At 46.7% G+C, this 27,794-nt stretch overlaps 1 protein-coding gene across 25 annotated transcripts in view; it reads right to left on the reverse strand.

Moving 5' to 3' along the window:
* The window catches only part of nrxn3a (neurexin 3a), a 1,599,218-nt gene that overhangs the window by 1,091,985 nt on the left and 479,439 nt on the right, over positions 1-27,794 (reverse strand). For all 25 annotated transcript variants that reach the window (XR_013888541.1, XR_013888540.1, XM_080202257.1 and 22 more), the window contains 2 exons: positions 8,693-9,131; positions 6,080-6,463 (listed from right to left, as the gene is read on the reverse strand). Coding sequence is in view for 23 of the 25 variants with exons in the window: in XM_080202257.1 (XP_080058383.1) it covers positions 6,080-6,463; positions 8,693-9,131 (823 nt within the window). In the remaining 2 variants the exon portion in view is untranslated. The remainder of the gene's footprint in view (positions 1-6,079; positions 6,464-8,692; positions 9,132-27,794) is intronic.

A 27,794-nucleotide genomic window follows, 5' to 3' on the forward strand; every position in this document is an offset into this window, starting at 1 on the left:
GAAGGTCCGCTGACCTCGGGCAGGAATTTACAGTTTCAGGACAAGTGTGGCCATAAAATCCCACCCTGCCTGCCTCTCGTGTGGGGGACATGAATTGGATTCAATTTGAATTGTTTTCTGTGGCAAGTAATGAAATGGATTGAGAGCTTGCCCACTCCTGGCTTTGTAACTTTAAATATGGAGTAAAATATTTTTAAAAATATCATATTAATACCATCACACAGCAGCCTGGCATTGACAGCTGCAACTATCCCTTCACTGACACTGTGTCAAAACCCTGGAATTCTCTAACTAACACCATTATAGGAACATTACCGTCCTGAGAAGGGCTCAGATGTACAAACGACAAAAAGAACCAAGAAAATTACAGCACAGGGAGAGGCCCTTCGCCTTCCAAGCCTGTACTGACCCTGCTGCCCATCTAAACTAAAACCCCATACCCTTCCGTAGACCATATCTCTCTATTCCCAGCCTATTCATGTATTTGTCCAGATGCTGCAACATGACTTGTCAATTTTTCAACTCAATGCCCTGGGCCGATGATGGCAAGTGTGTCGTACGCCCTCTTCAAGATGCCCCTTAAAACTCACTGTCGTATCTGCTTCCACTGCCTCCCCCAGCAGCGAGTTCCAGACACCCACCGCCCTCTGTGTAGAAAACTTGCTTCATATATCTCTTTTAAACCTTGCCCCTCGCGCCATCAACCAATGCCCCCTCGTAATTGACTCTTCCACCCTGGCAAAAAGCTCCTGACTATCCACTCTGTCCATGCCCCTCATAATCACAGAAGGAGGCCATTTGGCCCATTGAGCCTGCAGTGACAACAATCCCACCTAGGTCCTCCAAATCTTGTAGACATTAATGTAGACACGTGGCTGAGTAGCAAGTTGTCTCGCTTTGCTACTACAGGCACAGAGTTGGATCAGTGTTGCAATGCTGGCAACACTGCAGAATGTCAGCCATCTGCTGTTTCAATCAAACTGACCGGAGCGACTTGGGGAGAAAATTACAGAATGTTACTACCATGCTGGAGTTCAGAGAATGAGTGAATGCTCAATTTATTTTTCCTTCTTCACCATCAGTTTCCCCTATCCTTTCTTCTACAACTGTATAGAGGGAGGACACACATCCAGCAAGCCTGCCCCAAGCAGTCATTGTTTCCTCAGAAGGAACTCTTCAAAACTGCAGATACGAAAATACAACAAAACTTACTCCAACTTATAAATCAAAGAAAGGGTTTAATAAAGAAACATCTTTACTCCAATCTTGGGGCCTCGTCCTGGGCTAATCCAAACTCCCCACAATTCTCTACAGGTTCCTATTTATAGCGAGTCAGCTGACTATTACATCATTCTGTAATCGGTTCCATGGTTTACTGGATCAGCTGGCCCTTACATCTCATTCCCATTGGTCACATTACATCTGTTGTCACTGGTTACATTCATGACTCACGATGTTCACTTGTACAAGCAGTCTGCTGGGTCTCCCCCCAACCCCCATCAACCCCACATACCTGCTGCCAGGTAATCTCCTGAGGGTGGCACAGTGGGCTAGCACTGCTGCCTCACAACACCAGGGACTCGGGTTCAATTCCAGACTTGGGTGACTGTCTATGTTGGATCTGCACGTTATCCCCGTATCTGCATGGGTTTTCTCTGGGTGCTTCAGTTTCCTCCCATAATCTAAAAATATACAGGTTAGTTGGATTGATCATGCTAAATTGCCCCTTAGTGTCCAAAGATGTGCAGGTTAGGTGGATTGACCTTGCTAAATTGTCCCTTAGTGTCCAAAGATGTGCATGTTAGGTGGATTGACCATGCTAAATTGCTCCAAAGATGTTCAGGTTAGATGGATTGGCCATACTAAATTGCTCCTTAGTGTCCCAAGGTGTGCAGGTTAGGTGGATTGACCTTGCTAAATTGTCCCTTAGTGTCCAAAGATGTGCAGGTTAGGTGGATTGGCCATGCTAAATTGCCCCTTAGTGTCCAAAGATGCGCAGGTTAGGTAGATTGACCTTGCTAAATTGTCCCTTAGTGTCCAAAGATGTGCAGGTTAGGTGGATTGACCATGCTAAATTGCTCCAAAGATGTGCAGGTTAGGTGGATTGACCATGCTAAATTGCTCCAAAGATGTGCAGGTTAGATGGATTGGCCGTACTAAATTGCTCCTTAGTGTCCCAAGGTGTGCAGGTTAGGTGGACTGGCCATAGTAAATTGCCCCTTAGTGTCCAAAGATGTGCAGGTTAGATGGATTGGCCATAGTAAATTGCCCCTTAGTGTCCAAAGATGTGCAGGTTAGATGGATTGGCCATAGTAAATTGCCCCTTAGTGTCCAAAGATGTTCAGGTTAGGTGGACTGGCCATACTAAATTGCCCCTTGGTGTCCAAAGGTGTGCAGGTTAGATGGATTGGCCATACTAAATTGTCCCTTAGTGTCCCAAGATGTGTTGGATAGAAGGATGAGCAGGGTAAATGCGTGGGGTTATGGGGATAGGGCAAGGGGGGGTGGGCCTGGGTGAGATGCTCTGTCGGAGAGTCAGTGCAGACTTGCTGGGCCAAATGGCCTTTTTTGCACTGTAGGGATTCTATGATTCTATGGAAAGCAATGGGGAAAAAAATCAATAAAGAAAGATTAGATTAAATAAAGATTGTCATAGAAAATCTCAGGAATTCAGCTAATTCTCAAAATGAGCTTAGGAGACCACAATATTGATGGCCACAAATCCAAAATCCCACATTTGTTTTGGATTCATTAAAATTAGCCACGGCAAAGAGACTTGTCTTGCAGCTTATGTGAACAGCTAAAGCAAATTCAGATTCACCACACAAACCTGTGAGTTATCCAACTGTTTGTAAACCTCTGCCTGATAAAAGACTTGTAGACATCTGATCTGTGTCTATGCTTGCATAGCTTATTTACCTGATCCCCTATATTCTTGATCTATCTCGTTCGAATAGCTTATCGACTCACACACAGTCTGCTCCCTTCATTACTTCACATATTTCAATTAGATCACCACATTAATCTGCACATCCCTCTGTAAAGAAAGACCGAGCTCTCCTCTCAACCTATTGTGAGGATAAAAAGGCTTTTAGAGTAGGTTATACTCTTGAGGGATGTTCTGTTGCCTTTTCCAGGCGGGCTTCTGCATAATCCATCGCGTCAAATGACCAAAGCTGGGTGCTCTCGTCTAGACGTGTCAACATAAGAACATAAGAAATAGGAGCAGGAGTAGGCCATCTAGCCCTTCGAGCCTGCCCCGCCATTCAACAAGATCATGGCTGATCTGAAGTGGATCAGTTCCACTTTCCCACTTTCTCCCCATAACCCTTAATTCCCCTGTCTATCAGAAACCTATCTACCCGTGACTTAAATATATTTAGCAAGGTGGCCTCCATCACTTCAACGGGCAGAGAATTCCAGAGATTGACCAGCCTTTGAGTGAAGAAGTTCCTCCTCAACTCCGATCTAAACTGCCCCCCTCTTATCTTGAGGCTGTGCCCTCTAGTCCTGCTATCCTTTCTAAGTGGGAAGAATCGCTCTACCTCTACCCTATCCATCCCCTTCATTATCTTATACGTCTCTATAAGATCCCCCCTCATCCTTCTAAACCCCAATGAGTTTAAGCGTCAAGTACAAAGACAGCACAGACAAAAGATTTTAAATAGTCCTGAGGTGGCTGGAGCCACAGGTTTCCGGCCCTGGGTGACATGTCAGTTGGTCACCCTGGCCCCGCCACCACGTTGTAGCCAATTAAGACACTTACAAGGCCTACTAATGGCACCATTCAGGGCCTCTTCCGAGGCTGTGATTGTGAGTGGGCTGCAGTTCTGGTCACATGGTCTCCCCGTCCCGCCTCCCACCCACCAGCAGATCCCACTTGTCTAGAGAGGCTGGGCCCAGTATAAATTCCATCTTTCTTAAAAGTTCTTCAGTGGATAACTCCATCCTGAGGTTCCCCCCCATCTCCTCCACCCCTCACTCTCTCCTGTTTACATTGGCAGCTCCTGCCTCTGATGGTGGGCTGCCGATTCTCTCAGCCCTGAAGGTCATCCGACTGGCAATTCAATCTTGGGATTCCGCCTCCTGTCTTCAACTGATGGCAAGCATGTGACTCGACCACTGATTGTATAATTGGCCAAATTGTATTAAGGGGTAAAAATGCATAAAGCTGAGTGAGTACTCGCTGTTCCTTCGGCTATTCCCTCTTGTACCGTCTCAAGTTCCGATGGACCTTGACCAGTAGGACAGGGGAGTGGCATTGCTTCCAATGAAGCAAAACTAACAAAGAAAGCTGAGAACATCTGGAAATGGCACTGCTGATAAAAAGGGACATGCTATTGAAGGTTTATCGCAAATTATGTGTGACCTAACGATTATATAAGGCAAGGGTGCTGTATATAAGGGTCTGGTATATACAGGGTTAATGCAGAACTGAGTACAGTACCAAGCATACATGAGAAATAGGAGCAGGAGTAGGCCATCTCGCCCCTCGAGCCTGCCCCACCATTCAACAAGATCATGGCTGATCTGAAGTGGATCAGTTCCACTTTCCTGCTTTCTCCCCATAACCCTTAATTCCCTTGTCTATCAGAAATCTATCTAACTGTGACTTAAATATATTCAGCGAGGCAGCCTCCACCACTTCAACGGGCAGAGAATTCCAGAGATTCACCGCCTTTTGAGTGAAGAAGTTCCTCCTCGACTCCGTTCTAAACTGCCACCCACCACCTCCCCCCCCTTATCTTGAGGCTGTGCCCTCTAGGTCTACCATCCTTTCTAAGCGGGAAGAATCTCTCTACCTCTACCCTATCTAGCTCCTTCATTATCTTGTAAGTCTCTATAAGATCCCCAAACAATGATGTAACAAAGCTCATGACCCAGACCTTGGCAGAAATGCGTTGAGACTTACACATGGCGATAGCTCCTCTTTACTATGTTGGGGCATGTTGTTATGTTTGAGGTCTGATATCGAGACTAATAACAGATCACCGCCGGAATTTTACCAGGCTCACAGAACAGAATTCTCCGTTGGCCTCGGGTGGGTGTGCTGGTAAAATTCCACCCCATGAGGTCAGTGACAGTAAATTAACTGGAACAGATTATTAACACGTCTTTATCCCAGGACAGTCAGCACAAGACTGACCAGCCAAACTAACCTGGTGTTGTGAGACTTCTTACTAGCCAAACTCCACGCGGAGTGGATCTTGAATCTGGGGTCATCTGACCTTTTCTCTTAAAGGGGCATGCCCCAAAATACATAACAATTCTTTGCCTGCACCCATCGCTGCATGATGTAGACCCGATAACCTGGTGCTGTGAGAGTTCTTACTGTGTTTACCCCATTGCTGCATGCATGTATCTGGTTACAAGTAGTTAATAAAGACTTGTGGTTGACATACAGGAGACTACACGGCTTCCTTACAGGCACGTACTGCAGCCAATACCATTACGACACGAGTGGGCAGGGGGATACCTGCTCTCCCACAGGGGGACGCCTCCTCAGTCACATAAATGAGATCATGCATTGAGTACAATCAGAAACCAAACCCCATCCCACAGGTCTCCAACACATTGACTTCTTGAAGTAAACACTTGGCACACTTTCGTCATTTTGTCAGGGTAAGTAGGCACAAAACAAAACGGAAACAGAAAATGCCAGGCAATCTCAACCAGTCTGACAGCATCTGCGGACACAGAATTACAGCCAACGTTTCGAGTCTGGAGGACTCTTCATCAGAACCGTAGAGCTCCGATGAAGGGTCATTCAGACTCGAAACGTTGGCTCTATTCTCTCCCACAGATGCTGTCAGACCTGCTGCGGTTTTCCAACATTTTCTGTTTCTGTTTCACATTCCAGCATCCGCAGTAGTTGCTTTTAGCCACACAAAATAATTCACTTTCATAGAATCATACAGCGCAGAAGAGGCCCTTTGGCCCATCGAGCCTGCACAGGCACAAGAGAAACACCTGAACTCCAATCTAATCCCATCTACCAGCGCTTGGCCCATATCCTTGAATGTTATGATGTGCCAAGCGCTCGTCCAGGTACTTTCCGAAGAAGTTAACTCGCTCTTACCTCTTTCACACGTTCTCCCCCAGTAGCCCATGCCTGAGCAGTCGCAGATGAACCGGTTCCAGCCTTCCCTGCACATTGCGTTGTTCTTACAAGGGTTGCTGTCGCACTGTTTGATGTTCACGCGTAAGCAAGATGGCTTGACCCCAGCAGCGTTCTGCTCTTCAGCCAGCTGTCTAATATCCTTGCTCCTGCCGTCAATAAACAGGTCCCTGATGCAGCCGACGTAGCCGTAGTTGAGCATGGCTGTCCACAGCTCGGTGGGCAAGATGGAACCCATTCTGTTGTCTGGCAGGCCTCCGAGGTACATGTCCCCCTCCAGGTCAAGTATCTCACTGTCTCCGCTTGCTGTGAATGGGGTGCGCCGACTATTCACCGATATCGTGCCTGCAAAAGAGAGAAGCAGTTGGCTTAGAAAACGTTGGCTCAACTTTTCCTGACTGAGTTATTTTGTGCCTGGGGCACATTTGACAATGAGAAGTTTTTGCTCCATAATATCTGTGCAATAATTGTCTTGGCACCCTCCAATGGCTCAGCGTAGTGTAACTGTCCTTCGATAGCACCTTCCAAACCTGCGGCCTCCCCCATCTGGAAGGGTAGGGGCAGCAGATGCATGGGACACAACTACCTGCAAGTTCCGTTCCAAGTCACACGCACCAATGAACCCAACTCGGAACTGTATGGCCATTCCTTCACTGTCGCCGGGTCAAAATCCTGGAACTCCGTCCCTATCAGCACTCTAGGTGTACCTACACCAGATGGATTGCAGTGGTTCAGGAAGGTGCTGGTCTCAAGGGCAAGTCGAGATGGGTAATAAATAGTGACACGCAAATCCCATCAATGAATAAAAACAGATGCAGTCTCCTGTTTGTAGAGAGTTAGCAAATTTTAATTGCTAACAGTAGAAGGTGAGAGCCCATCCCTGCCCCGCCCAAGCATTTACCCTGCTAATTCCCCCAACCCTCGCAGCTTGGGACACCAAGGGACAATTTAGCACAGCCAATTCACCTAACCCACACATCATTGAACTCAGAGAGGAAACCGGAGCATCCGAGGGAAACCCACGCGGACACGGGGAGAATGTTCAAACTCTACACAAACGGTCATCCAGGGCCGGAATGGAACCCGGGTCCCCGGCGCTGTGAGGCAACAGTGCTAACCACTGTGCCGCCCAACCTGGGCACTTGGCAACTCTACATCAACCTACGGCACCTTTCCCATCCAATGCTCAGCTAACCTCGTGGGAGCCAACTTCTTTGCTAATGAATGAAGGACAGACACTCGTGTGAGGTACCACAATGTCTATGAAATGTGATGTTAACAATAGCCAATAACCCCAGAACAGAAAAAGAGGAATTTGAAAGGCACCATAATGTGAAAACAAAGTTATTTTCTTTTTATTTTGACAGGAGGGACATTATTTTAATTGTTTATTCAATCCTGGTGGACATATGGCACAGGCCAGGAATCACATTAACAAGGAAGACTGATTTCTACATCATATGATATTGCAAAGGAAAAAACAAAATCCCATTCCACTACTAAACTGTGTATTTATCAGAGTGCAGCAATTCTTAATCCTCTGCCTAAGCCTATTGCTTGCAGAATTACTGGGCCATTATATCGGAAAATATAATTTATATATTTAGGGGAGGTGACTGCTAAGTGGTATAATCATCGAATCATAGAATGTTACAGTGCAGAAGGGGGCCATTCGACCCATCAAGTCTGCACTGACCAAAATCCCACCCAGTCCCTATTCTCATAATCCCATGCATTTCCCCTAGCTAGTCCCCCTGACACTAATGGGCAATTTAACATGGCCAATCCACCTAAGCCGCACACCTTTGTATTGTGGGAGGAAACCGGAGCACCCTGAGGAAACCCATGCAGACACGGGGAGAATGTGCAAACTCCAAGCAGACACGGGGAGAACGTGCAAACTCCACACAGACAGTGACCTGAGGCCCAAATCGAACACGGGTCCGTGGCGCTGCGCGGCAGCAGTGCTAACCACTGTGACACCGTGTCGCCCATTATTGCTGGACTATTAATTCAGAAACTCAGCTAATGTTCTGGAGACCCGGGTTCGAATCCCACCATGGCAGATGGTGAAACTTGAACTCAATAAAAAATAAATAGAAAGTAATCTGGAATTAAGAATCTACTGATGACCGTGAAGACCTAGAAAAACCCATCTGGTTCACTAATGCCCTTTAGGGAAGGAAATCTGCTGTCCTTACCTAGTCTGGCCTACAAAACACAGTGATTAAATCTCAACTTCCAGGGCAAGTAGGGGTGGACAATAAATGCTGGCAAACTAGCGATGCCCATGTCCCACAAATGAGTGAAAAAAACTGCTCACAATATTGGATTGAATGTGTACTGGCCATTGGCGGAGAAACCCATCTGGTTGACCAATGTCCTTTAGGGAAGGGAAATCTGCCATCCTTACCTGGTCTGGCCTACGTGTGACTCCAGAGCAATGTAATTGGCTCTCAACTGCCTTCCCAGGGCGAGTAGGGATGGGCAATTAATGCTGGCCAGCCAGTGATGCCCACATCCCATGAATGAATAAGAAAATTCATTCTCTTTACCCCTCTTGGTCTCCCTTACCTGATCGACCATCTCGCTGTATGTCCACGTGATACCACTCTCCATCGTTCACCTTCTTGGTGGTAGACTTGATCTTGATCGCGCCAGAGCCCATGTCCAGCAGTAAGAACAGATTCCCATCCAAGAGCTCGACGGCAAAGAAGTCCACCTTGGTTTTCTTCACGCTCCGCAGGTCCTTCCGCTCCTGCGGTTTTCCGTGCGTGAACAGGATGAGACCGCTGGGCTCCGATGTCCGGAAGTCGAACGAGATCGAGCCCATTTTCTTGGTGTTCCACTTTGGCAGGCTGATGTACGCCTCTGGCGTCTCGAACGATATGGGGTCCAGGGTGGCGACGTTCTCGCACGTGAACACGACATCGCCGTGGATCTTCATTTTGGGATCCTTGATCCTCGCCAGGCGCGAGAGCTCCAGCCTGATGTCATTGTTTTTATAGACGACCTGTAGATCACAGCCAAGATAAGACAACACAAGGTCAGCGTCGGTTCAATGGCAGAGCGCAAATGCTTTATTGTCTGGGTAGGTCATCAGGTTAAGGTGAGGAATGAGGAGGCTGTGATTCACCACAGTAGGTTGTTGTCACAACAAGGACACTCATTGTGAAATATAATCAGAATAAATAGGCAGTGTCAAAAGATTCAATCTGTCAGCAAATGTTAATCTAAAACTAGTCATGGGGGGAGGCAGGGTTGGCGAAATTCACAGGATAAATCAATCCCATTCATCACACAAGTCTTGCCCAAGTTGGCTGATTTACTGATCGACTCTTACCATTGTTTGTTTAAGACAAAGATTCAGAAACTCATCCCGAGAATTATGGTCTGTGGGCAGCAAGGTAGCACCGCTGCCTCGCAGTGCCAGAGTCCCGGGTTCGATTCCCGGCTCGGGTCACTGTCTGTGTGGAGTCTGCATGTTCTCCTCCCGTGTCTGCGTGGGTTTCCTCCGTGTGCTCTGGGTTCCCCCCACAGTCCAATGGTGCGCAGGTTAAGCTGATTGGCTGTGCTAAATTGCCCCTTCATGTCAGGGTACATACGTGGGGTTTTGGGAATAGGGCCTGGGTGGGATTGTGGCTGGTACAGACTCATGCACGCCTGTACAGGCTGTCAGACTTTTGAATGGACTCATCTCGCATTAAGTTGATCTTTTTCTAGCACCCTTGCTGTGTTTGTAACACTACATCCTGCACTCTCTCCTTTCCTTCTCTATGAACCGAAAACTTTGTCTGTATAGCGTGCAAGAAACAATACTTTTCACTGTACGTTAATACTTGTGACAATAATGAATCGAATCAAAATCAAATCAAATCAAAAATCGATGGGCTGAATGGTCTCCTTCTGCACTGTGGGGATTCTATGGAATCACATTTCAGTCAATCAGGTTTAAGTCACCTCTCTTGGACAGCAAACTGAATAATCCCCACGATCCCTATTTTCCCCACAATTTTTCCTCCTTCTTCTTCTTATCCAATTCCCTTACAAAAGGAATCTGCATCCAGCACCCTTTCAGGCAATGCATTCCAAATCTCTTGCCACCCACTGCGTAACCAAAAATGTTCTTCTTCACATCGTTTCTGCTTCTTTTCCCACTCACCTTAGGCCTGTACTCTCTGGTTATCCATCCTTCAGCCATGAGAAACTCTTCCTCTTTATTTTCCTCCCCCCCACAACCTCTCACGATTTTAAGCACCTCAATCAAACCCCTCCTTAGCCTCAATGTTCTGAGGAGAGCCACCACTGCTTCTCCAGTCTAATGGACTCACGATCACTTGAAACTTGGGAGTACACGGAGGATTCTGGAAGGAACCTTCCACAAAACTGCACTCGGACCTTAACTGATTCTGGAGATTGAGGCTATTCCCCGGATCTTCACTGGCGTCAGCTCAGAGACTGGGAGGAGTTTTTCCGTCCCGCCTGCCTCCGGAATCGTAGTGGGTGGGACACGGACCACGCAGAGGTCCGTTGACCTTGGGTTGGATTTTCCAGCCTTGGGGTAAGTGCAGCTAGAAAATCCCACCCATTGAATCATCTCATAATTTTCTATCAAGCACAATCCAAATTGATTTTACCCTCTGCCCTGTCACCTTTGGAGTGTGGGAGGACACCAGAGCACCCGGAGGAAACCCACGTAGACACGGAGAGAACATGCAAACTCCACACGGACAGCGACCCAAGCCAGGAATTGAACCCAAGTCCCTGGAGCTGAGAGACAGCAGTGCTAACCACTGTGCCGCCATGCCATCCACGTGTGTGACATGGAGATTAATCTTTAAGCTCTTGGAAATTCCAGGATAACCTGGGAAGGTTTGCATCCCTCCTAAAGATCAATGTTCATTTGGGGTCTTAAATTCAAAAGGGGATGGCTTACTGAATTTACTCTTTTAAAACAGGAATCCTTCCAGTCCTGTGAAATATGATACCATGGGGCATTAGCCATGAGCATAGAGTGTATAGATTGCAGCCGCACTGCATCATGTTAAAGATTCACAGTCAGTAAGGACAGAAGGATGTGGAAGCTATTGAGAGGGTGCAGGGGAGATTTACAAGGATGTTGCCTGGATTGGGTGGCATGCCTTATGAGGATAGGTTGAGGGAGCTAGGTCTCTCCTCCCTGCAGAGACGAAGGTTGAGAGGCGACCTGATAGAGGTATAGATAGGGTGGATTCTCAGAGGCTATTTCCCAGGGCTGAAACGGTTGCTACGAGAGGACACAGGTTTAAGGTGCTGGGGAGCACGTACAGAGGAGATGTCAGGGGTAAGCTTTTCACTCAGAGGGTGGTGAGTGAGTGGAATCGGCTGCCATCAGTGGTGGTCGAGGCAAACTTGCTGGGGTCTTTTAAGAGACTTCTGGATGAGTACATGGGATTTAATGGGATTGAGAGTTATAGATAGGCCTGGTAGGTATGGATATGATCGGCGCAACTTGTGGGCCGAAGGGCCTGTTTATGCTGTAGTGTTCTATGTTCTATGTTCTATGTTCTCGATGCAACCTCATGCTGAATAGTCCATGATCTGATAGCTTCAACCCTCATGGATTTTTGAACTTCAACAGTATGCAGGCAGTCAATGAAATATTGATGCACTGGTGAAGACATCATCATTGTAAGCTTCACCACGGAAGACAAGGATATTTGATGCAATACACGTTCACTACATCCCAGATTTCCATTTGCTTCTGTTCAATTTGTCAGCTTTGCTGCCCAGGGCAAGTTGAAGTTTCATAGAATCCCTACAGTGCAGAAGAGACCATTCAGCCCATCGAGTCTTCATTGATTCTCCAATAGACCATCTTACCCAGGTCCTCTCTTCCTTGCCCCATCCCCCTAGCCCCACAGACTTCCCATGGCTAATCCATCTAACGTGCACATCTTGGGTCATTAGGGGTAATTTAACATGGCCAACCCGCCTAACCTGCACATCTTTGGTCTGTGGGAGGAAACCAGAGCACCCAGAGGAAACCCACGCAGACACAAGGAGAACGTGCAAACACCACACAGTCACCCAAGACTGGAACTGAACCTGGGTCCTTGTTGCTATGAGGTAGCTGTGCTTAACCACTGTGCCATCGTGCCCAGTGCACTGGGCAAACTCATCTCCTTCGAGTAGAGGATCAGAATTCCAGATGAGAATCCATGATTAATTGGGCAAATTTAAAAGTTTAAAGTTTATTTTGTTGGTGTCACAAGTAGGTTTACATTTAACACTGAAATGAAATTACTGTGAAAATCCGGTGCCTGTTCAGATACACTGAGGGAGAATTTAGCATGGTCAGTGCACTTAACCAGCACATCTTTCGGACTGCAGGAGGAAACCGGAGCACCTGGAGAAAACCCACGCAGACACGGGGAGAATGTGCAAACTCCACACAGACAGTGACTCAAGCCGGGTCCATGGCACTATGAGGCAGCAGTGCTAACCACTGTGCCACCCTGGAATATGAAATTGGACATTTCCGTCACCATCGGTTCTCAGACAAAATAAACCAGCAAAATTCATGCCTTAGCCTATAGACTCATAAAAATTATACATCATATCAACCGATTAATAAGTTACACAGGCAGGGACCACAGCTCAGAGATGCTGCAAGACTGCGTAAGTGTTGGTGTGTCTGGATATTGTTGCCAAGTTCTCTATCACTGTGCTCCTGCTGAACAACTCCTTATGTTTGGTTCCATTGCCTTGACTTTTTGTTGGCTCCACGGCCTTCACCCCAGGACAACAGAGCAGTGGGACTCCCCAGCGCCAATTCAATTCAATTCAATGAATTCAATGAACCAGCTTCCCCTGCTTCCTGGAGCTGAGTGTTTCACAGCTTGGCAACCCATTGAGACTATCCCACCCTATCAAGTCCCCTCACCATCTCAGAAAATCCCTACAACGCAGATTCTTGAGTCTGCACCGACTTTCCAACAGATCATTCCACCAGGGCTTATCCCAATAGCCCTGCACATTTGCCCCGCTAATCTCTCGAACTACACATCATTGGACACTAAGGGACAATCTAAGCATGGCCAATCCACCTAACCTGCACACTTTTGGAGGAAACCAGAGCACCCGAAAGAAACCCGGGTATAGAGGGATATGGGCCAAACGGAGGCAATTGGACCTAGCTTAATGGTTACAAAAAAGGGTTGCATGAACAAGTTGGATGAAGGACCTATTTCCATTCTGCAAACCTCTATGACTCTATGACCCATGCAGACAAGGAAAAATATGGAAACTCGACACAATCACCCAAGGCTGGAATCAAACTGGTGTCTCTGTCTCTGTGAGGCAGCAGTGCTATCCACTGTGCCATCATGGTTTAATAAGGTCATCTCTCCTTCTTCTAAAGTCCATAAGCCCAACCTGTTCAACCTTTCCTCATTAGGTAAGCCCCAGATCACAGGAATGGGTCAAGCAAACCTTCTCTGAACTGCTTCCAAAGCAATATGTCTTTTTTTTTCAAACAGGGAGACCAAAGATGGCACACGGCAATCCAGATGTGGTCACACCCAGTCCACACACAAGTAAATAAAAATAATAAAGGAGCAAGCAGTTGCATAGTCTGGGGAGAAGGACACGATTGTGAGATTGAACTTTTACCTTCAGCAATCATATCTCCCCTGCAGAAACAAAATGCTGATTATTCTGATAGGGTGAGATAAAGACTTGGGGCGGGATTTTACCGATATGTCCTCCCATGGTTCAAACAATCCCACCCTAGGCCAATGCCGTTCTCTGAGACTCGCTCGCCCCCGGAATCGGGGCGGACGTTCCGGCAGAATTCCAGCCACGAGGTGGAATTTTCCAGCCCTGCTTGCCCCAAAACCAGAAAATCCCACCTGAGATCAATTTTGCATGTTTGCTCCCCCCGCATCCTCCACCCCGCTCACACCACCCGCTACGATACCCGTGGTGGGCAGGGCAGGAAAATTCCCTCCATGGGAGTGGGTCATTTGATTTTTGTTTTTGTCAAGTGAGTGATGCCAACTCAGCCGCCATGACACCAGTAATGAGGATTCTTTGGTGTGGGGTTGGAGGGGAGCGTGGGGGAGGGGGGAGGGATGGGGGTGGCACTGAGTTGGCATTTCTGAAACCGTCAGTGAGTTTGCCAGTCGCCCGATTTTGGCTTGTCTCGATGTATAGAGCTTCACTTCCAAACAAACAATAACTTGAAGCTCATTCATAACACTGTCATCGTTGAGTTATGAGTCTTTTCTGCTTGTGGAATAAGTTCCATACCCAATTATCGTGCGCTGTACTCTTTCGTATGAACCACATAGGACCACATTCACAATCATTTCCTTACAATAACCTCTGGGGATAAATTACCTTTCTGCATGACAGTATCAATCCATATTCGAGGTGTGGGGAAGTGAGTTTATTGCACACAGGAACCTCTGTGCAGCGAGGTCAGCCCTGCTAAGATCATTTAACTCCAGTTTATTACTTTGTTTCTGCAGCGCTCAATCATGTTGTTTGACAAGAGGCCTAACTGCTTCCACAAATTAAAATTAACCGGAGAACCGCATCTCCTCCTCTTATTATTTTACAAGAATACACAATCTTCCCCTATCTGACATTTCGTCAAGGTTGCGGTGTTCTTTTATCCCCCTGCCTTTACACAGAATCTATAGCAAGAAACAAGCCATTCGACCCAACAGGTCCAGAGCACCTCTGCCCTGTCTACACTTCCCGCTGCCTCAGGAAAGCGGCCAGCATAATCAGGGACCCTACACACCCCGGACATTCTCTCTTACACCTTCTCCTGTCGGGGAAAAAGTACAAAAGTCTGAGATCACGTACCAATCGACACAAGAGTAGTTTCTTCCCTGCAGCCATCAGACTTTTGAATGGACCTACCTCATGTTTTTATTCATTCGTGGGACACGAGCGTTGCTGGCTGGCCAGCATTTATTGCCCATCCCTAGTTGCTTGAGATGTGGAGATGCTTTAGAACATAGAACATTACAGCGCAGTACAGGCCCTTTGGCCCTCGATGTTGCGCCAACCAGTGGAACCAATCTAATGACCCTCTAACCTAAACTATTCCAATATTATCCATATGCCTATCCACTGACCATTTGAACGCCCTTAAAGTTGGCGAGTCCACAACTGCTGCAGGCAGGGCATTCCACGCCCTTACTACCCTCTGAGTAAAGAACCTACCTCTGACATCTGTCCTATAATTACCACCCCTTAATTTGAAGCTATGTCCCCTCGTGTTAGCCGTCACCATCCGAGACTTAGAAGTCTCACAACACCAGGTTAAAGTCCAACAGGTTTACTTGGAATCACGAGTTTTCGGAGCGCTGCTCCTTCATCAGGTGATCACCTGTTGGACGTTAACCTGGTGTTGTGACTTATAATTTGTTTGAGGATTATTGAGAGAAAACCACGTTGCTGCGGCTCTGGAGTGACATGTCGGCCAGACCGGGTAAGGACGGCAGATTTCCTTCCCAAAAGGACATTAGTGAACCAGATGGGTTTTTCCAACAATCGACGATGACTTCATGGTCATCAGTAGATGCTTAATTCCAGATTGGAAAGAACGTCGGTAGATTGCATCCAATGTCTGTCTTTCTAAGAGTAAACAACCAGGGCCTTGCCAGGGTGGTTTGCTGGTTCAGGCCCTTGAGGGATATAAGGTTTGTCAGACAACACATACAGTGAGCCCTGGATGTTCAATACAAGGCTGACTGATTGTATAGGCATTTAACTATTACATATCCTTACGGTAAATCAAGAGATTAGCTCCTTTTCAACTAAATCCATCCTACTTATTTCACCTAACAATTTGTTGTGCTTATCTAGGTTTCCCTTAAATGGGGCGGGCATGGTGGCACAGCGGTTAGCACTGCTACCTCAAAGCTCAAGGGACCCGGGTTCGATTCCCAGCTTGGGTCACTGTCACACTCTCCCCATGTCTGTTCTGGTTTCCTCCGGGTGCTCCGGTTTCCTCCCGGAATTCAAAGATGTGCGGGTTAGGTGGATTGGCCATGCTAAACTGCCCCTTAGTGTCAGGAGGACGAGCAAGGTAAATATCTGGGGGTTCCGGGAACAGGGCCTGGGTGGGATTGTGGTTGGTGCAGACTCGATGGGCCCAATGGCCTCCTTCTGCACTGTAAGATTTCTATGATGAACCTTGTTGGTGTTATTCGCCTCAAATACTCTTTGTGGTTTGCACTCTCATCAATCTCTACATCAGTTTTGCCTGAATTTACTATTCAATTCGTTATCGATTTATGGGACCTTGTTTTGGTCCCCTCTCACGTAGAGACATCCTCTCCACATCTGCCTGAGCCCCAGCAAGATCTCAAACTCATCTATCAGATCACCTCTCAGCCTTCTCTATTCTGGGGGGAAAGATTCCACACACCTGTCAGTCTTCCTGGAAAGTTGTATCCTCTTAAATGTTGGTACCATCTCAATGAATCCACTTCTATATTTTGCCCAATACTTGTATATCCCTTTTTGTAATATAGAGACTAGAAACCTAGTCGTCTAAATCTGGTCTCACCAAAGTTCAATGTACATGAAACTTCCTCCAGAAGGAATACTTGAGAATCACAGAATGCTGTTCGGGATGGAGTTCCAGAATTTTGACCATGTGACAGTGAAGCAGCAGCCAATATATTTCCAAATTAGAACGCAGAGTGGTTTGAAGAGGAACTTCCAGGTGTGTAGGCAGTGTCAAAGGCTGGGGGATTGGTTTGAGTGACGGACTGGGCTATATTCACGATGCTTTGTAGCTTCTTGCGGTCTTGGGCAGAGCAGGATGTATCACCAAGCTGTGATACAACCAGAAAGAATGCTTTCTATGGTGCATCTGTAAAAGTTTGTGAGAGTCATAGCGGACATGCCAAATTTCCTTAGTCTTCTGAGAAAGTAGGTTGACTTTCTTAACTGTAGTGTCGACATGGGGGACCAGGACAGGTTGTGGGTGATCGGGGCACCTAAAAACTTGAAGTTTTTGAAGTTAAAAACTTGAGCATTGTATATCAAAGGAAAGAGATGGATATAGCTCTTGCAAGGTGGATTGAGGTGGTGTGGGGGGGAGGAATCAATATGGGTGGCACAGTGGTTAGCATTGCTTCCCCACAGCACCAGGGCACCGGGTTCAAATCCAGCCTTGGGTGTCTGCTTGTATGGGGTCTGCACATTCTCCCCGACTCTGCGTGGGTTTCCTCCGGGTGCACCGGTTTCCTCCCACAATCACAAAGGTGCCTGGGTTAGGCTGACTGCGGAAAGAAGTCTCACAAGGCCAGGTTAACGCCCAACCAAAGTTGGCCATTGCTAAATTGTTCTCAGTGTCGGGGGATTAGCAGGATAAATATGTGAGGTTAGGTGGACAGAGCTTGGGTGGGCCTGCTTTCAGGGTAGGTTTGACGGGCCGAATGGCTTCTTTCTGCACCGCAGGGATTCTGTGATCCCATCAAGCTGTTGAGTTTGATGATCAGCCATGATCAAAAAGAACAGGCTCGATGGGCAGAATGGCTCATAACGATTTGCTACGTTTCTATGCTCCAACCTTCATCAAAAGCCTGTTGTCATTTTTCTGACAGGTCTGAGAGGAATGACTCGAGCTGTACGATTTCAAAGGTAAAATAGTTCTGCCCCAGAGGCAGTTACCATGGTTTGTTTTCTCTGACAAAATTGCTCCCTGGTTAGCAACTCTTAGAAGATTCGCTCAGCTAACAGAACGCTCTTCAAATTACGGGAAAGATACAGACTTAAGGGCAAGCCAGGCTATTATTTGCTTACAATTTGAATGTTCTATTCCTTTCTCACCGCTGGCCTTATTTCAATTCCTATTGGAATAGATTGGGTCAATAAAGAATCTTAGCCGCCTCTTCAGGTAGACTAACATGAGTTATCTGCACATCTTTTAGGGATTAACTTAGTGCTGGAAGCAGAAATCAACTTGAAATTGCCTGCAGTCGGAGGGCATTAAGATTCCGGCGGAACTGATGAGCTCAGAATGGGAGACGATGATATTCTTGCACAGAACAGAACCCGCTTCAAACGTACAGGCTCACCAAAGAAGCAACTCTGGAATGTGATTTAACCATTTCAGCTTGTCAGTATTTTGTTCGTGGTCCAGGCATCACTTCAAAGTCTGCAGATGCCACGTAACTCCGATAGAGGTGACACCAACAAAAGTGGGCGCAGGAACATAGAACCCTACAGTGCAGAAAGAGGCCCTTTGGCCCATCGAGTCTGTACTGACCACAATCCCACCCAGGCCCTATCCCCATATCCCTACACATTTACCCTCTAACTTATACATCCCTGGACACTAAGGGACAATTTTAGCATGGCCAATCAACCTAATCCGCGCATCTTTGGGCTGTGGGAGGAAACCGGAGCACCCGGAGGAAACCCACGCAGACACGAGGGGAATGTGCAAACTCCACACGGACAGTGACCCGAGCCGGGAATCGAACCCAGGTCCCTGGAGCTGTGAAGCAGCAGTGCTAACCACTGTGCTACTGTGCCGCCCTATATAATATATAAATTTGGGGGTGTATATTTCTTTGAAGTCAGATAAAATTCATCAAAGATCCTTAGACGGCACTTTCCAAATCCACAGCCACTTCCGTCTGGGAGAACAAGAGCAGCAGATACATGGGGAACACCACCACCTGCAAGTTCCCCTCCAAGCCACTCACCATCCGGACTTGGAAATATATCGGCCGTTCCTTCGCAGTTGCTGGGTCAAAATCCTGGAATTCCCTCCCTAACGGCATTGTGGGTCAACCCACAGCACATGGACTGCAGCGATTCAAGGTGGCAGCTCACCACCGCCTTCTCAAGGGCAACTAGGGATGGGCAATAAATGCTGGCCAGGCAGCGATACCCATGTCCCATGAACGAATGAAAAAAAAGTTACTTCACTCAAATGGTTGTGAATCTTTGGCAATCTCTACCCCAGAGGGTTGTGGACATTCCATTATTGAATATATTTAGGGCCGAGATTTTTGATGTCTCAGGGAATCAACAGACTTGGAGGATGGGCAGGAAAATAGAGTTAAAGCCTGTCATGTTGTATGGCGGAGCTAGTTTGATGTTTCAGTCCTGCTCCTCCTTCTCGCATCCTTATGTTCACTGGCCAGCTGCCAATGAGATCAAAGATAGTGTCGGCACGGGAACAGCTGAGATGAGTTTGGGCTGCTTTTGATGTTGATTCAGATGTGTCACTGAGGACATCTGACGGCAGTCAAAAACTAAGCTCAGGACGAAACATCCCATTCCTTCGTCCCTTTAAACGGAGCAGAATTGACACTGCGACGCTGTTATCCACTTAGACTGAAGGCATTTCAACATTGCCTCAAATCAGTGCAACCAGGTCCCTGCACACGGAGTCTGTCAAATCACACATTCCATCCCGTCCATTCCACAGAGCGACAACTACCATTTGTTGTCGCCAAGAAGCCCCATGACACCTTTCATGGCGAATGAATACCTTTACATGAAATCTGATTACTATCTGTGGCTTTGAGATGCACAAACTGAGTAACCATAAATTAGCAGCTCTGCTAAGGTGCTGGTCTCGGCACAACACCGAGGGCCAAAGGGCCTGTACTGTTCTATGTTCAGTAAGGGCATTGCTAAGACAATGTAGAAATGTACCGCCTAACTCCAAATGTATTATTCTGTTGTTCAGAGAAATCTACTACCCTTTGACGCTGCAAAGCCTGGACTTGTTTGATTTAGGGGCGGCACTGCTGCCTCACAGCGCCAGGGACCCGGGTTCAATTCCAGCCTTGGGTGACTGTCTGTGTGAAATTTGCACACTTTCCCTTGGTCTGCACGGTTTTCCTTGGGGTGCTCTGGTTTCTTCCAACAGTCCAAAGGTTGTGTGGATTGGCCGCGCTAAATTGCCCCTCAGTGACAGGGGATTAGCAGAGTAAATATGTGAGGTTACGGGGCAGGATTGTTCTCAGCGCAGGATGGGCTGGATGGCCTACTTCTGCACTGTCGCGTTCTATGATTCAATGAAGTTTTAGCGTAGGTCAGGAACTTAGTTGGGTGTTCTCCTGAACAGCCAGTTGTAATTTTGGCCAAAGATGGGCAGGAAACAAAAGGAGGGCTTGAGTCTTGCTGTGCCCTTCATAACATAAGAGTCATCACACAGTGCTTTACAGGGATCATAGAAATCAATGGAAACAATCAAAGATTACTTTCTATTTCACTCGCCAATTTCACCAACTCAGCTGTGATCATGCAAGTGAGTGAGAAACTTGAGGTATAACCTGACCAGCCCATTTGCGAGGCATTTTGCACCCACCTTCCCAACTGAACCCAAAGTGGAAACATTCCAAACTCTAAATGATTTTATTATTCTCCCGGGGAATGTGGGGACCACTGTCTGGCTCAGTGTTTAGAGCCCTTCCCTAGTTTCCCTCGACAAAGTGATGGTGAGCAGTCTTCTTGAACCGCTGCAGTCCATAATCACCTGCAGCAGGGAGTCAAAGTTCACCTGAAGCGCAGGGGGCTTGCGTGGCCTGTGAATGATCCCAATTGGACGGCACGGTGGCACAGCGGTTAGTGCTGCTGCCTCTCTGCACCCAGGGACCCAGGTTCGATTCCCGGCTTGGGTCACTGTCCGTGTTTGCACGTTCTCCCTGTGCATGGGTTCCCTCTGGGTGCTCCGGTCTCATCCCAAAGCCCAAAGAGGTTAGGTGGATTGACCATGTTAAATTGCCCCTTAGTGTCAGGGAGATTAGCAGGGTAAATGTGTGGGGTTACGGGGATGGGGACTGGGTGGGGTTAGTGTCACTGTATGCTTGATAGGCCGAATGGCCTCATTCTGTACTGTAACGAGTCTATGTATGGGGTAACTACAAAATAGCTTTCCAAAACATGAAGAGTCGGGTCAACTCCATCAAACATTGAAGCACTCCCAAAATTGCATCCATATTAATCAATACTGTAGATGTTGAAATGTGAAACAAGAAGAGAAAACGGAGTTAACATTTCGAGTTCATTTGATTCTTCATCAGAACGAAAGATAGACAGTATGTGCTGGATATTAAACTGGAGCAGAGACAGATTGCTACAAAGAGATAGCAAACTTAAGAACAAGAGACAGATGGACCAGTATGAGAGGAGATAAACAGTATTGATATCATACGGAGTGTTAGTACTTGGGAAATAGGAGCATGAGTAGGCCATTTGGCTCTTCAAGCCCATTCAACAAGATCACGAGAGAATATGACCAGGAATGAAAAGCTTGACGGGGGAGTGTTTGAGGACTCTGGGTTTATACTTGATGGAGCTGCAGAAGAATGAGGGGGATCTCATTGAAACTTACAGAATACTGAAAGGCCTGGATAGAGTGGACGTGGGGAAAATGTTTCCATTAGTCAGAGGGACTGGGATCCGAGGGCACAGCCTCAGAGTAAAGGGATGACCATTTAAAATCAAGGTAAGGAGGAATTTCTTTAACCAGAGAGTGGTAAATCTGTGGGATTCATTGTGACAGAAGGTTATGGAGGCCAGGTCATTGAGTGTATTTAAGATCAAGATAGATAGGTTCTTGATTAGTAAAGGGATCAAAAGTTACAGGGAAAAGATGGGAGAATGGGGTTGAGAAACTTATCAGCTAAATTCCCTCTTAGTAGGGGTGGCATGCTGGCATAGTTAGCACTACTGTCTCACAGCGCACTATAGGTGACCCCACTTTCCCATGGCCTGGCAAGCCACTCAATTTAAGGGCAATTAGAGATGGTGCAACAAATGCCAGCCTTGGCAGTGATGTCTACATTCCATGGAAGAATAATAAAAAAGATTAGCAATGGGGTGGACAAGCCTGGATGCTCAGTATGGTGATGGGGAGAATCCAGATAGGAGGAAGATGCGGAGAAGGTGGCAGACGCAGGGTACATAGTCGAGAGAGAGATTGGTCCTGATGGAGTACAAATGCCAGTCAGAGCAGAAGAAGGAGAGAAAGAATCAACTGAAAAGAGTTTGTTCAGCAGGATGTGACACAAATGTTTGGTGTTTATGTTAAACCAAAGCAGAGTCTATCTGGAAAGTTGTTGGAAACGGGGATGGAAACAATGACGGAGGTCAGTCACGATCAGGAGTGTGGAGGGACCTGATTTCGGAGCAGGGATAGGGAGACAGCGCCATCTATCCTGGAGGTGCAAGAGCATTCCCTCCCGATAAGGCCATACGGTTGATCATAGAATCCCAACAATACAGAAGAGACCATTCGGCCCATTGAGTCTGCACTGACTCTCTGACAGAGTATTTTACCCTCTACCCCCTCCTATTCCCATAACCCCACACAATTCCCATGGCTAATCCCCCTAACCTGCACATCATAAAATCATAGAATCCCTACAGGGCAGAACAAGGCCATTCAACCCATCAAGTCTGCACCAACCACAATCCAACTCAGACCCTATTCCTGTCAATCCTCAATATTCAGACTCAAGCAAACAACCTTGGACATCAATCAGAGAGAAGGAAAATGATTGTCAGTTTAATTGTGACAGAATAGCTTGGCAGATATATGTCAGTGTTCCAGGAAGGAGACTATTTATAGCGGTTGTATGTGTAGGCAGGATTCCAAATATGTTCAAGGAAGAATTAAGGGAGAAGAAAACTCGTCTTGTCAATAAATGAAATATTCAAGTTATAAAAAAATAGAGCCATCTCCCAAAAATCCAGCTCCCTCTTTCCACAATAACATACGAATGATTTCTGAGGATACAGACTAATGAAATTTATACCATGGAGGGTGGGGGGATTTCTTCCACCCTGCCCACCGTGGGAATCATAGCAGGTCAGGGGGGTGGGGGCGGAGCGGACAATGCAAAGGTCCATTGACCTCGGACAGGCTTCTCCGTTTTGGGGTGAGCCCGGCCAGAGAATCCCACCCATCCTGAGCCCAAATCCAAGAGAATTCAGATTTTCTCTACATAAAATTCAGGGACATGACTGCAAACTATTAACCCACTGCACAGGTACTAATGAGGAATTTCTAACGGCAAACATCTGAGTACACTCTTCCATTGAGAAATGATGGAGCTTTTTCCGAGAAATCTCTTTATTCGAAGTTTTAAAGGGATATTGACAGCTTTGTCAGAGACAGCACACAGACACAATAGGCAGGAATTTGCAGTCACTCCCACCGCGAGGCCAGAAATTCCCATCTGAGGTCAACGGACCTTTCAATGGTTCATCAAATTGTCCATCTCGCCAGCAGTGACTCCCACGATGAGCAGGACCGGAAATTTTACCCCATAGTTTTCAAAATAAGAACAAACAGTTTAGACTATGTGTGTAGAGACTGCACATTCTCCCCATGTCTGCGTGGGCTTCCTCCAGGTGCTCTGGTTTCCTCCCACAGTCAAAAGATGTGCGGGTTAGGTGGGTTGGCCATGATTAATTGCCTCTTTTATATGTGGGGTTACGGGGATAGGGCCCGAGTGGGATTGTGGTTGGTGCAGAATGGGCCAAATGGCCTCACTCTACACTGTAAGGGTACTATGATTCTATGATGTGCAGGTTAGGGGGATTAGCCATGGGAATTGTGTGGGGTTATGGGAATAGAATGGGGGAGAGTGTAAAATACTCTGTCAAAGAATCAGTGCAGACTCAATGGGCCGAATGGCCTCTTCTGTATTGTAGGGATTCTATGATCAACCATATGGCCTTATTAACCAATCTGCCTTATTGGGATGGAATGCCCTGCACTCAAAAACACAATTGCCTTCTGAATGCAAACTGAACATTAGAATCAGATATTGAGGTCAGCCTATTCACTCAGACCCTCCACTGGAATCCCTAATTACAGCTTCATCCTCGGACATGGATTAGACAGCAGGCATATCAGTAAATGACTATTGTTTCTCACTGATGCAATGCCCCAGGTAATGAATAACACGTGTCAAGTTTCACTAAAACACAGGTCAATGGACCACAATAATGGACACTCCGAGGCAAGTCTTGAATTCCTCCCCTCCACTCTTCCTCCGGTGTTACTTTCAATGTAATTCCATATTGTCCACCTGGAAATCTTCAACGTCTGTTTGCGAGTTAAAGCGTTTGAAAAATTGACAATGATCACCTTTTTGTTCCCCCGAAGGGCCAACTACTCGGGAGCATGGGTTACAAGTGAGAGGGGGAATGTTCGAAAGAGGTGTAAGGGGCAAGTTTATCACACAGAGGGTGGGGAATGCCTGGAACGCGCTGCTGGGGGAGGTGGTGGAAGCAGATTCTATAACAATGTTCAAGAGGCATCTGGATAGATAGATGAACTGGCAGGGGACAGAGGGATACGGACCATGTAGAAGTAAGAAAATATTAGAGAGGCACAGACTTTATGGGCTGAATGGCCTGTTCCTGTGCTGCACTGTTCTTTGCTCCTTTGGAAGAACTCTCATCCTCATTCTCATAACCTGTGGACTTGTGAATCCACTGAATGCCTATTGAGCTTAAATGAGAGATTCTCCATAGTAACTGAGTTAGTATCTTTGATATCTTCAATACTAGACTTAAGAACCATAATTCCAGCTCTTGGATTTGATGTGTGTTATTTTGCACTGTTGGTGTATAAAATGCACTGGGGAAACTCAACAGCATTTGCACTCTCCTTATCTTGTACTATGGTTAATCTGGACCTTAATGGATCAAAACGTTTTTGACATTTGCCTGCACTGAAAGCACAGGTTAACACAGATCGCTAAACAGATTACCCTGATTTTTACAGATGTCACGATGTGGAGATGTCGGTGTTGGACTGGGGTAAACACAATAAGAAGTCTGACAACACCAGGTTTAAGTCCAACCGATTTATTTGATAGTAAACCACGAAAGCTTGCGAATTTACTATCAAATAAATCGGTTGGGCTTAAACCTGGTGTTGTCAGGCTTCTTACTGTGTTTTACAGATGTACTCTAGAATGCATCTTTTCCAGATGTATCACAGCTCAGCATGGCTCCTGCTCCAAATAAGATCGCAATAAACCACAAAGGGTTGTGAATGAAGCCCAATCCATCACAAAAAAGCAACCTCCCATCCATTGACTCTGTCTACACTTCCCACTGCCTTGGAAAAATAACCAGCATAATCAAGGACCCTACACACCCCGGACATTCTCTCTTCCACCTTCCGTTGGGAAAAAGACACAAAAGTCTGAGGTCACGTACCAACCGACTCAAGAACAGCTTCTTCCCTGCTGCTGTCAGACTTTTGAATGGACCTACCTTACGTGAAGTTGATCTTTCTCTACACCCTAGCTATGGCCGTAACACTACATTCTATACCATCTCCCCTCCTTCTCCCCTATGTACCCTATGAATGGTATGTTTTGTCTGTATAGCATGCAAGAAACAATACTTTTCACTGTGTCTCAATACACGTGACAAATATAAATCAAATCTATTCAATCAAACCAAACCTTTAGTTCTCGACTGTCAGGAAGTACTTGCTGCATCTGCACAACGCACTGAAGTTAAATCTTCCACATCTTGCTGCTGAAGATCATAATGTCACAGGATTGCACTGAACTTTTATAAAGAGCCTGATGTTACATCTCTGAGGGGTTTAACTTGGAAAGGATCTCCAGACATGTTGGAGAAGTAACTGATGATTTCCTATTAAATGATTTTATTAGTAATTTTGTGGACAACACAGTATTGTGAATAGCGACGAGGACCGTTGGAGGATACAGCAGGATGTAGATTGCTTGGAGGCTTGGGCAGAGAGATGGAGTTTAATCCAGACAAATGTGAGATAATGCATTTTGGAAAGTCAAACACAGATAGGAAATACACAGTAAATGGCAGGACCTTTAAGAGTATTGATAGGCAGAGGGATCTGGGTGTACAAGTACACAGGTCACTGAAAGTGTCAAAGTAGGTGGAGAAGGTAGTCAAGAAGGCATACGGCATGCTTGCCTTCATTGACTGGGGCATTGAGTTGAAAAATTGGCAAGTCATGTTGCAAATACTTGAACAGGATGGAACTACAGGGTAATGGTCCCTGGAAGGGTAGGGGATTTTAGTTCAGCATGGCCAGTGCAGGCTTGGAGAGCCGAAGAGCCTGTTCCTGTGCTGTAACTTTCCTTTGTTCTTTGTTCTACTTGCCTGAGTAACACCCAAGAAATCTTACCCTGAGTGAAGGAAATTCAGCAGCAGCTGACAACGCAAAACGTTTAAAAAAATCTGATCCTGAACTTCAGCCTTACATTTCCCTACTTGCCGAGTCCAAACTTTCGTTGGTTTTTACTTATGTTTGACGCAACTTGCACTAACAAAGTCAGTAGATTAATCACCTTTGAATCCCAGTTGCGGGGATGACAATGTGGTCCAGAGATAGATAAAAGTAAAGCTGCCAGGTCCACTTACACCAAGCATCACAAGCATTTCAGTCACCGGTGATTCATTGGTTTATCACAAGAGGCTTGCGCCATTAGTAAGGGGTGATGTTAGAAAAGGTATGAAGACAAAAGAGCTATTCAACACATGTTCTGTCATCGACGACACATCGGAAAATTAGATATCCTGTAAAATAGGTTTGTCAACCCGTTTTATTTTACTCATTCAGGGGACATGGTCATCGCTGTCTGGGCCAGCATTTATTGCCCACCCCTACGTTGCCCTTGTTCACACTGCTGTGGCTCTGGAGTCACATGTAGGCCAGGCCAGGTAAGGACGGCAGATTTCCTTCCCTAAAGGAGGTTAGTGAACCAGATGGGTTTTTCCGACAATGGTTTCATGGTCATCAGTAGATTCTTAAATCCAAATTCTTTCCTATTGAATTCAAATTCGATATTTTGCTCCAGTGAGCAGTTCTGTGATTTTCTTGGTGAGTTTTTGGCAGATGGGCATGGTAAATCTGGCAGGAGCCAAAAAAAATCAGCATTAAATAATGTAGCAATTGTCCCAATAGCAGGTTAATCGTGGGTTGGTCTTCCCACTGGCAGGTGATGCAAATACTTTTTGCATTCATTTGCATCTCATGAATGCTCATTAAAACAGCTGTCTCATCAGGATTTCCAATCTTGCGTCAAGTCAGTGGGAAACCACATCAGCGTCAAACCCCATTGCTGAAGTCCGGCGGGCATAAGGTGGTCCTCAGTTCACCAGAGACTTCGAGATGGGTGGGTGCAACAATTTTCTGCCACAGTGCCACACTGCTCCTGGCACACTGTTCACCACTCTGTCAGGGCAGACTGGTTCTTGCCCCTCATCTCCATGCCAAACTAGTCTTCATGGACAGCACCTTGCTGCTGGACCCTGTGTCATCAAGTTGGATCAGTGCAGAGCCTGGGGTTGGGCAGTACAGGGGTCTCCATTTTCCCCCTGGTGCCTCACACCAGTGTCTGTCACTGTGCTACTGGACCCTCCTGCGTCACCAAGTTGGTTCAGTACTTTGCCTGAGGTTGGAGATCCAGGGGTCTCCTTCCCCCCTACACAGCAACGGTTATCTGGACAGCTTTGGGAGTCTTGCTGCCACCACAACAAAGGCCTAAAGTTTGACTGGAGGTGGAGAGGGAGTGTGAGAATAGGGAATGGGGGGGTGGGAAGAGTGGCTTCTAGTGGTCTAATAAAGACAAGGGGGCCATGTGGACAGAGGGCAATGCAAGAGGGAGGGGAAAGGTGAGGG

The sequence above is a fragment of the Carcharhinus amblyrhynchos genome, chromosome 14, assembly GCF_965287045.1.
Source record: "Carcharhinus amblyrhynchos chromosome 14, sCarAmb.v2.hapA, whole genome shotgun sequence".
NCBI classification, from domain to species: Eukaryota; Metazoa; Chordata; class Chondrichthyes; order Carcharhiniformes; family Carcharhinidae; genus Carcharhinus; species Carcharhinus amblyrhynchos.